The sequence below is a fragment of the Corvus kubaryi genome, unplaced genomic scaffold (assembly GCF_017639235.1).
Source record: "Corvus kubaryi isolate FWS band 111438036 unplaced genomic scaffold, C.kubaryi_AGA036_p1.0 134, whole genome shotgun sequence".
Lineage (NCBI taxonomy): Eukaryota > Metazoa > Chordata > Aves > Passeriformes > Corvidae > Corvus > Corvus kubaryi.
This window is the reverse complement of record NW_024580668.1, coordinates 6,223,490-6,239,070: the sequence shown is the minus strand read 5'-3', so window position 1 is coordinate 6,239,070 and position 15,581 is coordinate 6,223,490. Positions and strand designations below refer to the sequence as shown.

The following is a 15,581-nucleotide window of genomic DNA, read 5'->3' as shown; positions in this document are numbered from 1 at the left end:
TTTCCATCCTTCTGCCTCTAATCTCTCCACCTCCCTCTCACGCCTTCATCTTCTGTGTCTCCTGTCTCTCCATCTTTTATCCTTCCACCTTCCTCCCCTCTCTCCATCTTCCATCTCACTGTTTCCCTTTGACTTCAGCCTTGCATCTTCCCATCCGTCCGTCTTCCACCCTTCCATCTCTCCCCACCTTTCCATTTCCCCCATCCCTTTATCTCCCATCCTTCCACCTCCCTCCCATCCCTACACATTCCCTCCCAGTCCCCCGTCTCTCCCGCCTCTCCCTTCTTCTCCTCCTCCTCCTCCTCCTCCCCCCGTCCCCCCCGCGCCTCCTCCTCCTCCTCCCCCGCCCGGTACCGCATTGCCGTAGTGCGGGGGGGCCGCTGCATTGCGCTGCCGCCGTCGATAGGTGGGCCCCTCCCGCGGAGATAAAGGCGGCGGAGCCCAAGCCGGCAGCCTCTGGCCGCCCCGACCGCCGCCCCGGTAAGAGCTGCGGGACCCCGGCGGGATGGGGGGGACAACCGGGATGCAGGGGGGGTGTCCTGCCCCAGGGGCTGCGGGGGATCAGTGCCCTCCCCACCCCGTGCGTGGGTGCTGTCAGCCCCTGGGGTGGGGGGTACCCCGAGAAGGGAAAGGATGGGGCTGGACCATTCCTTCATCCCGCAGGTGCGTCTTCCCGCAGGTGGGAAATAACACGCAAGCCGTGGTGCTTCAGAACATGAAAATCCTTCTAAAGGTTGTGCATGAGGAGGAAAACCTGATAATCCCCCCGAGCTCCCCCCTTGTTCCCCCCACCCTGCCTTTAGAATCATAGAATCCTCGAATGATTTGGGTTGGAAGGACCTTAAAGATCATCTCGTTCCAACCCCCCTGCCATGGGCAGGGATGCCTTTAGCTCCCTAGGGAAGGAATAAAAAAAAAATCCCCAATTCCCATAGAGATCCTGCATCTCCCCCCGTGTGCCAGGGGTCTGCAGGGGGGAGAGGGACCCGCACCCAGGACTGGGAGCTCCGGGACCGGGCATCACAGTGGAGCCGCAAAACGGCCAGATCCGGGCTGGCTGGGTTCAAGGGCAGGAGGGACGGGACAGCCGCGGCTCCTGCTGCCCAGGGAAGCTTCTCGCTGGGAATGTTATCACCCGCATGACTGAATCGTTATTAGAGCAGCAAACTCCTCCTGACCTCCTTTACTTCTATGGGCAGATTCGTGAAATTGGATTTTATTAGACGTCAGATTAAAGCTCCTAATTGTGCCCGGTTTGTGTGCAGCTGCAGAGTCATGGCAACGCCGGGAGATGCCAGGACAGCTCCCCGGATACATCCGTTTGCGTTTTTAGCCTCCTCCCTCTGTTCCATCCAGTTTCATGGCAGCAAAATATAATAAACCCCCCCAGTGCAGGCTCAGAGGAGCCCTCGGCAGCCCCACTGTTGGCAGCCCTGCTTGGGGGAGCAGGCGAGGGCTATTTTTGTCCACCCCATTTTGCAGACGCCCAGTTGTCACCTGAACTGTGCCCAGCTGGGGAGTGGTGAGGGCAGCCCGGGAGGACGGGCACCCTCGGCTCCTCCCAGGGCACCCACGACATGGAGGAGATGCCCTCGGGTTTGGAAAGAGCGAGAAGGCAGCGGAAGCAGCGCTGAGTCGCAGGGAGGTTTTCCAGGGAGGAAGGGCACCTTCGAAGTATCGATGACGTAGCCCTGGGAACTGGGGGTCTCCGCGAGGGCGGTGGAGGGCAAGATGCCGAAAAACACGGCATCTTGCTGAGACTTGGAGGCTGGACGTGGCAGCCCGAAATAGCCCGGCTGGCCTCCTCCGGGGGCAGGCTGGCTCTGACCCAGCACGGGCAGAGCTGCCAGACGAGGCCGGGCACCCCCGGGCGCGTTGGTCCAGCGGGAAGGTGGGGCGAGGGGAGGACAGCCTTTCCCGAAGGGCTGGGAGGGGGCTGGCACAGGGGGGCTCTTTTGACGCCTGCCTCTTCCCCCGCAGCCTCCCCCAAAAGGCAGCTGCGTTCCCACCGCCCTCCCCAGCGCCGCCCGCCCCGGCCAGCCCCGCGTAGCCCAGCAGCATGGGGAAGGAGAAGACGCACATCAACATCGTCGTCATCGGGCATGTGGACTCTGGGAAATCCACCACCACCGGGCACCTCATCTACAAATGCGGGGGCATCGACAAACGGACCATTGAGAAATTTGAGAAGGAGGCTGCCGAGGTGAGGAGTCCGCCCCTCAGCCTGCCCCCAGCCCGCATTCCCTCCCGCGGGGATGCTCCACGCTGATCCCCACGAGTATCCCGCAGGCAGTATTCCCCTTTTGCTGGTGCTGCCCTTCTCTTACCTTCTATTTCTCCCTTTGTTCCCATCTATTTTTCTCCCTTTGCACCCCTGGGTCTTCCCAACTTCTCTGGCCTTGGGAAAATAGGCCATTTGGGCGCTCGCCACCCTCTTTTCCGGAGCTGAGGGACTCCCAGCTGCCGGCTGTTAATGAGGGCAGGGGCACGGCGAGGTCTGCAAGATGGGTTAGGGAACCAGCAGTAATCACCAGGATTCTGGAAAAGCCACAAATCATGGTGCTTCAAGGCATGAAATTCCTTTTAAATACGGTGCACGGGGGGGAAAACCTGATAATCCCTCACTGCCGAGGTCAGGGCTGCCTGAATTTCACTCCCAAGCATCAGCTTCCAGTGCCTGCTGGGGACAAGGTGCAGCATCAGCTGAACCACTCATTTGATCCGGTTGAAAAACCCCATTCCCATTTTCCTCAGGCAGGTGGTCTGGTGTGTAGTTTGATTGGTAGCCTATGCTACAGAAAAGCTGGCTAGAAATCTGAGCATTTAAGTTAAATTCTTTTGTTTGACCCTTATAATGGGGGCATTTGTAACAATTTTATCGTGCGTGCATTTAGAAGCTGTCACACAGCAAAGCACCACCCGATACCTGCAATGTGGCAAAGCCCGAGGTTAAAGAGGAAGAAACAGTCTTGGGAAAAAAATGTGAATTGGGAGTACTGAGAAATTAATGATGGTAAATTCTAGAGAGGTGGGTGAGCCGGGAACAGCCTGGCTGTGTTATCCATAGGGCAGCTCCTGTCACTCAGAAGATGGCTTGTCGTCATCGCTCTGGGAATCTTTAATGCAGATACCCCTCCTTTCTCCTTTCTCTTTTTTTTTTTTTTTTTTTTTTTCTGGTCAAGATCCCACATTTCAGTCACCAAAAAAAAATTTACAGAGCTGCCACTCTTGATTTCACATTTTGCTGTCTGTCTTAACCTTTTTAATTTGCTGATAGCATCTGAGCTAAATCTCTTATTTTCCTGCCTTACTTTCAGCCTTTTTTCCCCATCCTTGAGCAAAGAGCCTATTCCTTCATACAAAATGATCCCTTTCCCCTGATTTAAAATGATTGCTGATATCCTTCCATAAATTCCCCCCTTTACCTATAAGGTCAGATAAGGCATGATAAGGTTATCGTCGATGTGATTGCAGTGGTTTTAATTGAACAGACACTTTCACTGACTTGCCAGGATCCACGGGCACCGGAGGCTGCTATTAATAGCCTATTGACTGAGCTTACAGACTCCATTTTCTGATGCAGGGCTGGGGAAGGGTTTGCTTCCATTAGGTGGCATTCACAGGAAATGGAGGCCTGCGTGCACCCAAAAAGCCAACAAAAAACCCAGGGTCTGTTATTTTATTTAAGAGAAAAGAGTGAGGATTTCTCCCTTTTTTTTCTTCTGATTCAAGGGCAGAAGTAACAGTATCTCTGAAAGAGGAGTTGTTCTGTTTTTAAAAAAAATAAATAATCAGTATTTGTGGCCTCCAAATAGAAAGCTGTCCCTCCGCTGGGGTTTGATCAGGGAAAATCAGGCTATTTCTGGCACTGAACAGGGAAGGTATTGTGCAGAGCTAGATAATACCCTGGGTTTTTCAACACCAGCTCTGGGTAACTGAATACACCCCGTGAAAGGAGGGAAACTGCTTGCTAAATAAAGGATCTCATTTGTCTTCACGTTACGTGTGATGCCGAGCTCTGGGGGGGGTCTCACACGTGATGAGCAGCTGGTTGTGTGTGTGGACATGGCTGATGGCAAGAAGGTGCTGATTCCCACTCATCTGCCATGGGAGAGCCAGGGGTCTACTCTGTGCCTCAGTTTCCCCTTCCGGAAGGGAGGGAATAGGCTGCTGATGGGGGAGAGGCTGCGGGATGTGCTGATTGACCTCCTGCCCAAGAAGAGCCCATTGTTAATGCAATGCACAAATGCACCATTCCCTGCTGTATCTCCATCCCCAGCAGTAAATGAGCACACTCTGATGACTCCACCCTGTTCCCTGGGAAGGGGGAGTTTGATGTGCATGCTGGAAAGGGTTAACTAGGCCCCATCCCTGGAAGTGTTCAAGGCCAAGTTGGATGAGATTTGGAGCAACCTGGTCTAGTGGAAGGTGCCCCTGTCCATGGCAGGGGGGTTGGAATGAGATGACCTGTGAGGTCTTTTCCAACCCAAACCATTATTTGATTCTAAAAACCTCCAAGCTCCTGCTCTACCCCCTCCCTAAATCCAGTGTCAGGAGGATGCTCAGGAGCAGAGACTTGATTCTGGATTTTTCCATCCCAGTGAGAGCTCACAGCTTCCCAGTGGAGATGGGGCATCACCTCCTCGACCTGGCATCCCCTCTGAGGAGCGGAAGTCTTGCCCCTGGCTTTAGGATTTTGCCTGTAATCCTCCAGAGCAAGCTGCAAAGTCATCGCAGCACTCAGCTGTTATGAAACAGGCTGTCACCATTAATTCCTTGTGCTGGCTGGAAACAGGGCTGGAGTGTGGGAGATGGAGCAGACCAGCCCCCAGGCATGGTGTGGGCAGGCCAGGTTTAGATGTGATGCTGCCTTCTCTTTCTTGGGGAGGCTCATCACTGGAGCCTTTGGTACCTGCCACTGGGAAGTGCTTCCCTCTGACCGGTGATTGGTAATGGGCCAGAAGAAACTGTGGTTGCAGAGAACAGAGGGATGGATGGATGGGAGCAGGGATATCACAGCTCTGGCCTTGCATAGCAGTAGACCATTAAATCATCTGCAAATGACCTAAATTCCTTTCTCTGCCTTAAAACTCCCTTGTATCTGAGGCCAAGAGCTGAAGGCCGCGGCCCATTTTAACCCCTCGCTTTGGCCAGGCTCCTCTGACTGCCCCAGCACACAGCGGGGTCAGCAAGGGTGGGCTTGTTGTGCCCCATCTCCACCTCTGCAGGATCCCAGCTCAGACTGGGAGCGTGACCTCCATGCTGGAGGGAAATCCAGCTCTCCCTGGTGCCATGACGTCAAAGGGCTCCAACCCAAAGGAGAAGGCACTTCAGAAGTGCCACTGTGGTTTTACCAGGGAATGTGCTTTATCACTGGCAGAAAGATTTACTGGAGCTAATCTCCCCCAGCATGATTTCCTGCATTACAATGTTGGCTGAGATTTTGGCCATTTGGCAACGACAGTTGGTCTGGCTGCAGCTCACAGTAGCTTTTCCTGTGAATTTGCACACTCTGTGGCAAAAATCAATCACATTTCTATTCTGCTCGTAGCAACCATCCCTCATTTCATTTTCTTTTAACCCATTCCACTCCTACACCCCTGCCAGTTTTGGGCTCACTCATGCAGCAATGTCCTTTCCCCCTAACCAGCTACCTCACAGGTCTGAGTCTTGGATTAAAATCACAGAATCAGAGAATCATTTAGGTTGGAAAAGCCCTCTAAGATCATTAAGTCCAACCATTAACCTAGCACTGCCAAGCCCACCACTAGACCATGTCCCTTCATATGCATCTCTGTGAAACCATGGGAAATAAAACAAAATAAATCCCATAAACAGACCTTTTTCAATAACTCCATTAAGGTGAGGAGATGGGATAAGTATATAAATATCCTCTCAGAGACATCTAGTGTGACAAGAAGCAGCTTTCCATGTCTCTGTACAGGATTTCCCAGCAGCAGTGCAGTATCCTGGTGTTTCATGGAGGAGTCCTCATGGGTTGCTGCCTTCAGGTCCTGCCCATCCAGCCCTACTCACAAATTCACTTCATTCCAACCTCTCCTGCATCCTGTTGAGGAACATGTTGAGAGCAACATCTCCTTTCCCCTGTATTTATTAGTAAATAGACCACAGCTCTCACTGAATTTAGGGAATTTTGCCTTTAATGTTTGCAGTGTGACCCTGTGTGAGCTTGGGAAGTGCCCTGATGGGTGGGAGGCCATCAGCAGTGCTGTGGGCTTGGGTTTCTCACTGGTTCTTGCCTCTGTGTTGGCTAGATGGGGAAGGGGTCCTTCAAATACGCCTGGGTGCTGGACAAGCTGAAGGCCGAGCGTGAGCGTGGCATCACCATTGACATCTCGCTGTGGAAGTTTGAGACCACCAAGTACTACATCACCATCATTGATGCCCCTGGCCACAGGGACTTCATCAAGAACATGATCACTGGAACTTCCCAGGTGAGAAATGGGGCCCAGGGGGCGGGGGCTGCTGGAGGGGGGAGGCTGAGCCTTGTTCACAAGCCCAAGGTCACATAGGTGCAGTGGGAGTCCTTTTGGAGGTGGGGATTTGAGAGAGAAAACATTGAGGAGTGTCCAGCAGGGTCCAGGGTCCTGCACCTCCCTGGGTGTCTGGGACAAAGGGTGTCTTTGGGCACAAAGAGGGGGTTTCTCCACCCCATTTCCACCCACGTGAGAAGGTGGGATGAATGTGGCCTGCCTGGGATCCGGGATACTGTGAGCTACAGGCCTTTGTGTGAGGGTATCTCCACATTATTTTAGCCTCAGCCAAATGAGATATACAGGAAACTTCCAACAGTCCACTAGGTTTTATTGGATAAAGGAGGCTCCACAGATCTTTTCTCCTTCCTTTTCCTCAAAACAGCTGTCTTTGTCGCACATCATATTGCCAGACCCAATGGTCTACCCTTCCTGAGTAGGGTGGTTTCCTTTCATTGCACTGTGGGACATTCCTGCATCTCCCTGTGACTGGTGGGTGCTGGGTGAACCCCAGCACATGCCCAATGAGATTTCCATTGAGGTGCCAGCTGGGCTGGGCATGGCTTTTTGCCAAACCCAGGCAGCTTCTGCTGTGTATTCTGGGTACAAAAGTAATCTGGGGAACAGTTTCCATGGCTGGAGTCACACCCATCACCCAGAGAGGTTTTTTGTAAGACTTCAGGGGGGTTTTAAATAAAACCTTGTCTGTAGATGATCAAGATGAGGTCCTGGTCAGAGTCTTGCATCCAAGAGGGATCCACCCCGGTTTCCCACTCGCAATGCACAATGTGGGTCTGGCAAGTCTGAAATAGCACAGCTGGGTCAGTTTTGAGGTGGATCAGCAGGATTATGGGTAGCAGCTGGCAGGGAGTCATCTGGAACTCCCTCAAAGCCCTCAGGGGTGTCACCAGGGCCATGCTCTCTGGGGACAGCAGCAGCTCATTTGCTCTCTCCCCCTAGGCTGACTGCGCTGTCCTGATCGTCGCTGCCGGTGTGGGTGAGTTTGAAGCCGGCATCTCCAAGAACGGGCAGACCCGCGAGCACGCCCTGCTGGCTTACACCCTGGGGGTGAAGCAGCTCATCGTGGGCATCAACAAGATGGATTCCACAGAGCCCCCTTACAGCGAGAAACGCTACGATGAAATCGTCAAGGAGGTCAGCGCCTACATCAAGAAGATCGGCTACAACCCGGCCACAGTTCCCTTCGTGCCCATCTCGGGCTGGCATGGAGACAACATGCTGGAGCCCTCTCCCAATGTAAGTGTGCCTTGTGTTAGACTTCTCCCCCCACCCCGGGGATCCTGACCCGGGCTGAAGATGAACTCTGTGCTCTGCAAACGTTTCATGTGCCCGTTGTGCACAAAGGCCCATGCTGGCAGCACAGATGATGTGCCATGGAGCTCTGCTTGGCCCTGGGCAGGATGAATGGGCTCACTGTTCATGGGTGCTGTGCCCTGGCCAGGCACCCCAGCAGCTAAACATGAGCATCTTCAGGAGATGATCTTGCTGGCTTTGCTTCTGGGCCGGGACTTGAAGTTTTTGCCTTGTCAGAACTCACAGTGACGTTAGAGCAGCAATTGTCACTCTCAGCAGGAGCAGCAGATGTGTTTTTAGGGCATTGTTTTCTGAGGGGAATAACACAGTCTGGTGTCAGGCTTGGAGCAGTTCCCCCCTGCAGCCAGGCTCCCTCATGCTGGGTCTCAGTCCCCTTTCCCACTGATGCTCTGTGTCACTGCCATGGCCAAACCTCCAGTTCCAGTGCTGGGATCTCACTCCCAAAGGTGACGTTTTCTTGAGGAAGTATCAGGTTTTCCATGCCAAACCCAAAGTTCTGTAGAGCATCCATTTGGGGCTGCTCCTTTTCCAGTTGGTTTTTACTCCCTCTGTGATGAGGATGGTGGGGAGACAAAGGCAGGGTGCTCTGGGGGGGGCCTGTGCCATCAGTTCACACAACAGAAGGAAGAGCTTAGGAAGGATGGAGGTTTTGGCAGACAGGCTGCCCATAACACTTGTTATTCTGACACTGGTTTTGTTGAAGGAAAAGCTACCCCAGGGTTAGTCTTCTAAAGAAGTGATGGGCTGGAAAGTCCTGGCCAGAGGAAGGTCCCTGCTCTTCTGATGACTTCTGTGTGACCTTGAGCAAGTTGCTCAGACCCCAGGAATCTCTTGTGAAACCAATGGGAAATTTGATGCTTAGGGGGACTTCAGGACATCACCTGTGGATTACAGGGCAGGGCTTTGTGACAAGGGAGGCAATCCATGAGTCCAGCAGCAACTGAGGGAGGTCAGGGATCACAAGCCTGGGTGAGGGGAATTCTGCAATGCAAGCTCACACAGTCACAAAACACAGCTCCTGCCCTGCACAGGAAGGGCAGCTCACTTGGGATGGTTTGGAAGGAAGGAATTATCGGGGTGCTTGGGAGATTCCTGTTCCCTGAGGAGCAGAGCTGGGATAAAGGTCAGCCACGGCCATGCCAAACCCAGCCCCGTGGTTCCTGGGTGCCTCAATCAGGCAGGCTCCAAATGTCAGCAGCTGCTGGGCTGGGAAGATGATCCTGAACAATTCTCCTATTAATAGGCTGCAGAGGGGAGGCACAGAGCAGGAGCTCAGTGGGCCCCTTCCTCCAGAGGGGTCTCAGGGCAGGTTCCCAGTGTAATGTGCTGCCTGACAGAAGGCAGGGGGTGAAATAACTCTCTCCTTTGTCCTAAGGAGGCAGCTGGCTTCTGGGTGCTGCCTGAGCTGGGGAATTGGGAAGAAAACCTGGCCTGGTCTGGAACAGCATGAGCTCTGCTGGAGAGGGTGCAGGGACAGACTCCTCCTCCCCATATTGCACCATCTCTAGGAAAGCTTAAGCAGGAACCTGGTGTAGATGTCTCTTCTCTCCTTCCTCGCCTGAAAAAGCTCTGATTATTTTCACTTGTAATTTCTGGACAGGTTTCACTGAAGCACAAGGCAGTCAAGTGACTTGTCTATCTGTCAGGGGACTTATCAGAAAGTGGGGATTAGAGCCATGATGTCCCTGCAGCTCCTGTTGCCTCTGAGCAAGGGGGGTGTGGTGGTATGTCAGGCTGGAACCAGCTCTGTGTGGGAGACTCCAGCCCACATCCCTGTTGCACAGAATCCCAGGGCCAGCTGCAAAAAAATGACAGCTGGGCCGTGCTTCCATCAAAGTTTTGCACTCAAGAGCTTTTTGGGAAATGGGGTGTTCTGTGAAGCAGCTATGTGATGCTGCAGCTGGCAGAATGGGGCCGTTCCATGTGGTTTGGGAGACTTTCACCCCATGGGATGCTGCAACCCAAACACACCCAGTCTCTGGTGCTAGGGAGTGTGGTGGCCTGGGGCTGCAGCTTCAACACTGGGGTGCGTGGGTGGGGGTGTTGAGGTGCTCATGGGCTGGGGAAGGTCAGGGAAAGGCAACTGTTCTGTACAATAGACTTTGAGTGTAGAAGAGCTGGAGCTCAGCTGTTATTTTGGGGGACCGGAGCCTGTCTACCTGCAGGATTTGGTCAGATCCTGCTTTTGCCATAGGAGTGGTAGAGTAGGAATTGCTCCTTGGGAAGCAGATTTGGGGAATACATGACAGTGGTTTTATTTGGGTGGCCATAGGAGGCAGCACAAACCAGGTTTTACAGACGCTTTTCACCCTGAGGCCATGCTGAGGTTTCGAAGAGATTTGTTCCCGGAAGGTGTCTAAGTCTTTATCTGATTCTTGGCTTGTCAGAAGTTCCTTGGAGAGAGGGATGGCTCTGACAGCCAGGTGTCATGGGCAGAGGTGGTCATTTCCCCATGTGCCAGAGCTGTGTGGGGCAGAGGGATGGGAGCTGTGGGCACTTGGTGGCTGTCATCCTCGAGAGCAGAGCCCGTGGGCAGGTGGCCACGGGGCAGCTGCTGGCACAGGTCCCTGCCTGGCATTTGGGCCCTGCCACAGCAGAATGGGGGAAGGTCTGAGTCATCCTGCACATGACACGAGACTCCCTCGATGCCTGGATGGAGTTTTCATTTAGCCAAGCTGTTGCCTGGTGCTGGGTCTGGCTGCAAGGCAAGAGCTGCAGTGCCCTGGGAAGAACCTGCTGCAAAAGTGTCCCCAGGCTCCTCCTGCCACTGCCACCAACAAAGACAAGTGGTGTCAGACATGACCCTCTGAAGGGGGCTGACCTGAATGCTTTGGATGCAGGCTGAATTCCCTGGCTGTGTCCAGTCTTTCCCTCTCTCCTTCCCAAAGCTGGTGCAGATTGCAGGACAGGAAACCACCCTTGGCATAGCCACATCCTCCAGGGATGGCTGTGAAGCTGAGGGCACTTTGGGGGTCTTGCTTCACCCCAGCTCCCCATGCCCACTGCACTGTGCCACTGGTGTTGGTAAGGGAAAAAAGCCACATCCACAAAGTGTGTGATGGATTTGGGACACACGGGAAGCATTTGACTCTGGAATGGGAAAATACTGTCTAACCCTCTCTGTGCAGAGGCAGGGGAATGGCCTTGCAGACTCTGATCTCTGCTTGTTGTATTAGGGTTGTCTCAGACCCAGGACTAAATTTTTCTTGCTGGCAAGCTCCAGGTGCTGCTACACCATCCAGATGTGCAGCATCATCCCAATAAAGCACTGCAGTTCCCTGCATTAAACCATGGCTGCTGCCGAGCACATTTCCATTCCTCTCCACCTCTTTCTGGCCAATTTTTAGTTTCAAAGGTCCAGTTTAGGTCAGGAGAAGGGAACATCTATGAAAAACAATCCTGCCTCTCAGCAGCTGGGTTTCCAGCATCCTCCCAAGCCAGGGGTTTAGAATCCAGACCTTGGGGGGGTGATAGCAAGACTGAGTGGGGAGAAGCGTTTGTCTGGGGCTCGCCTTGAAGGAACTTGGTTCCCAGGACTGAAGGTTGAGCACTTTGTAGCTGGGACTTGGCTGCAGACCCTGTGTTCCCTGTGCTGGAGGCAGCATTCCTGGAGGCTGGGATCCAGGCAGCTGGTGCAGTGCCCATGGATTGTGTTGGAAGTGGGGCTGTGAGTTTGCTGGCTTTAACCACTTCCATCCTTTTTCTCCTATTAATGGATGTCTTGCTCATTTCTAGAAGACAGAGGGACAGATTGAGCAAAGGGGGGCAAATAAGCCTGCAGGGATGGTGGAGTGGAAGGAGCTCCCCAGCCCCCTGGTAAAGCCAGGACATGGCAGGACTGACTGTATGGAGGTTGTCCTGGTGGGACATCTCTCTGGGTTCACCTCTGGGTGCTGAGGACAGACACACTCAGTGAATGTTGTAAGTGTTCAAGGCCAAGCTGGATGGGCCTTGGAGCAACCTGGTCTCATGGAAGATGTCCCTGCCCATGCCAGAGGGGTGGAAAAAGATGGTCTTTAAGGTCTCATCCAACCTTGTGATTCCATGGTTCTCTGTTGCTGCTCTCTTCTCAGATGCCTTGGTTCAAAGGCTGGAAGGTGGAGCGCAAAGAAGGCAACGCCAGTGGCGTGTCCCTGTTGGAGGCCCTGGACACCATCCTGCCCCCAACCCGCCCCACAGACAAACCCCTGCGCCTGCCCCTCCAGGATGTCTACAAGATTGGAGGTGAGCCCTGCCACTCCTCTGCCTTAACTGGAGTCTTCATTCCATGGGAATTTGGGAATGACATTTCCAGGTGTTGGGAAACTGGAGGGATTTGATTCTTCAAACCAGAGATAATGTTGGAGAAAAGGGTGGTAGCTGCAGGGCAAAGGCCCCATTTGAGCCTGGGCTGTCTGGGGTGGAGGGCACATGCCCAAAGGTGCCCAGGGACCAGAAAGGACCAGCAGGTTTGTGAGCTGTCCCCAGGGAACACATGATGCCAAAATGGCTGCAAATTTGTGTGTCCCAGAGATCATGGCTGGCCAGGCAAGTTGGAGGCAGCAAAAAGCATTCTGTGACCCAGATGAGGGACAAGACCAGCAGGGAGGGCCGCTGAAGCTGGTGGAGCTTGGCTGTGACCTGCTGAAGCTTCCCAAATGCTGGTGTCCATCATCGGCACGTCCTCCTGCCGAGCTGTGCCAGCCATGTGGGGAGCGCCGTGGCTGACGCGTGTCCCCTTCCCTCTGGAGGGGTGATGGGGACACTTTGCTCAGCTATAAATACCCTGTGAGCTCTCTGACCTGCTGGCATAAGTGGACAGCACTGCTGACTCCCTGGGGCTGGATTAGGCAGGCACAGCCTTCTCCAGCCCATTCCCACACTTTTCCAAGGATACATGCACTGCAAGGGTTGAACATGGGATTTAGCAGGGTTTTTTATGCAGGCTGCTCTTGTTTGCAGTGGAGATGAAAAGTGGTTAGAGGTCTGTGTCCTCCCCTAGCTCAGCTGGGGCAAAGAGATCTGGTTTTACTGGGAGGCAGGTCCTTGGGGAGCTGAGACACCGTGGGAAGAGGGAAGGTGGAGGCAGCAGGGTGGATGTGGAGGAGCAGATGGGTCCAGCCAACCTTCTCAATCTCTTCAATGTTGTTTCTCTCCATCATTCTTCACCTGCCTCCAAAGGGGAATTTTCCCAAAGTCTCCTGGTGACACAGGCTGTAAAAGATCCCAATCATTTTCTGACCCTCATTTTCTGTCACAGCTGGTGGTGTGGCTGTCAGGGATGCGTACAGTGCTGTTGCACGCATGCTATGATGTCCTAGTCCTCCATGCAGGAGGTGCCACAGCTGCTCCAGGAGAAGAACTTTTGGGGCATGTGGATTGAGCACGACTTTCTGTCTGTGGGTTGGTTACTTCTTTTTTACAAAACTTTGAGTAGGAAGGATGGACTCATAACAATTTTCAATACCCCAGTGTTGATCTGCTGAAAACTTGGGGGTTTTGGGCAAGGAGCAAACATGTTCTTTGGTGAAAACCACCGAAGATGTCTTGCTTTTGCTGAATCCAGGCTCTGGCCCAGCTCTGACCAAGCAGATTGAACTTGGCTGCACTCTGTCCTTGTCTCTGCAGGGATTGGCACAGTCCCCGTGGGCCGAGTGGAGACCGGAATCCTGCGGCCTGGCATGGTGGTCACCTTTGCCCCTGTGAACATCACCACTGAGGTGAAATCCGTGGAGATGCACCATGAGGCCCTGAGTGAGGCTCTGCCTGGGGACAATGTTGGCTTCAATGTGAAGAACGTCTCGGTGAAGGACATCCGCCGCGGGAACGTCTGCGGGGACAGCAAGTCGGACCCGCCGCAGGAGGCAGCGCAGTTCACGTCTCAGGTGAGCAGGGCTGGTGATGCCACCATGCCTCATTTGCCACCATGCCCAAGCTCCCAGCCTTGCCATGACACTGCTCTGTCCCTCAGGTGATCATCCTGAACCACCCTGGCCAGATCAGTGCTGGCTACTCGCCCGTCATTGACTGCCACACCGCACACATCGCCTGCAAGTTTGCCGAGCTGAAGGAGAAGATCGACCGGCGCTCCGGCAAGAAGCTGGAGGACAACCCCAAGTCCCTGAAGTCGGGTGATGCAGCCATCGTGGAGATGATCCCTGGCAAGCCCATGTGTGTGGAGAGCTTCTCCCAGTACCCACCCCTTGGTAAGGGAACGGCTCTTTGGAGGTCTCCTGTGGAGGAGCATGAGGGCTCTGTGGGTGCAGAGCTCACATCAGACATGCTGAGCTTCTCCCAGCGGGATGGCGAGGGAGCTGAGGATGTTTTGTTGCTGCCCCATGTGCTGGTAGGCTGGGGTGGGGCAGGCTCTCTGCCGAGCTGAGTTTCCGAAGGCTGGGTTTTCCCTCTGGGAGCAACGAGGTTTCCTTCACAGTTACTAAACCCTGATAGTTTCTGAACACAGAAACATTTTTCCAGTTTCCTCCTCTCTGCCCTAAAACAACTAGTCAGGAGAAGAAAGAGGAAAGTTTGCTCAGTGGAGGCCACCTTTTAAAGTAGGGAAGTGCCATGCTTGAGTTCTAGGATGGTTTGGATTGGAAGGGACATAAAAAAGCCATCTTGTTCCACCCCCCTGCCATGGTCAGGGACACTTTCCACTAGATCAGGTTGATATTGCACATCTGGAAGCTTCAGCAATTCTGGGAGCTTGCAGAGAAGAGATGGGGTTTAAGTTTAAAAAATATTAATTTAAATAGAGGGGAGCCTCAGTACTGGTGGTCAGAGAAAGGATTTATAGCTCAGGAACCTGCTCCAAGGGCAGGGGTAACACATGGCACCATGAGTGGAGGTGTAGACCCCACTACCACTCTCCCAGAAGAGCTCAGCCTCAGAGTCTCACTCGCATTCCCCCTCTCTCCGTCCCTCAGGCCGCTTCGCTGTCCGTGACATGCGGCAGACCGTGGCCGTGGGCGTCATCAAGAACGTGGAGAAGAAGAGTGGTGGAGCCGGGAAGGTCACCAAGTCTGCCCAGAAGGCCCAGAAGGCTGGCAAATGAATCGTGGGCTCCCAGTGCATCGCGCAGAAACCATCCCTGACACCAGGACGCTGCCACCGTCTCCCCCGGGCGCACGTGTGCACATCAGCTTGTAAGAGTTTATATGTCAACGACTGGATGCTCACCATTAAGGTCCAGTGGAAATTCTTTAAAAGGAAAAGCATGTTCCAGCGTTTGTGAGGCTTCATGTTAATTTTACCAATAAAACTGGTGCAACATCCACAGTGGAAAAAAAACCAACCCAACAAAACCAGACAAACCCCCCCCTCCCAAAAAAAACCAAAACAAACCAACCAACCCAAAAGGTGTGGAGCTGTGTGTGTGTGCATCTGTCATTGAGAGGGGCTGGGTTGGGTGGGGATTGTGTAGTCCCACCTAGAGCAGATGGTGGGGTCGGCACAGGAGGGCCTGGGATGGAAGTAAGGAGGAAGGAGGGCAGTTGGGAGCCCATATTCAGGGTGTTAGCCAGCACCCAGCCCTTCCCCAGCTTGCACCCCTTGACCTGGGTGATTCCCCCAGCCTGAAGCAGCGACAGCTCTCACAGCAGTTGTGATACTCTCCTTAACCAGCTCAAGATTCTAAAATCATTTTCCAGGACCTTTATTATATTTTTTTCCATGCAAAATAGGCTTAAATTGACCTCCTAGTTATGCCACTGAAAGGAAGGAAAATAGAGCACCCCATGTCTCCTGGAAGGGCGAGCAGCATCACTTTCGGTC

General features: G+C 53.6%; 1 protein-coding gene across 1 annotated transcript; it reads left to right on the top strand.

Annotated features, from left to right (window-relative positions):
* Positions 1-312: 312 nt before the first annotated feature.
* On the top strand, positions 313-15,082 carry EEF1A2 (eukaryotic translation elongation factor 1 alpha 2). Its single transcript, XM_042046978.1, has 8 exons — positions 313-480; positions 1,981-2,203; positions 6,276-6,455; positions 7,455-7,751; positions 11,903-12,053; positions 13,437-13,693; positions 13,780-14,014; positions 14,735-15,082. Exons 2-8 carry the CDS (start codon positions 2,060-2,062, stop codon positions 14,860-14,862), a joined length of 1,392 nt encoding a protein of 463 aa, XP_041902912.1. The 5' UTR covers positions 313-480; positions 1,981-2,059; the 3' UTR covers positions 14,863-15,082.
* The last annotated feature ends 499 nt before the right edge of the window (positions 15,083-15,581 follow it).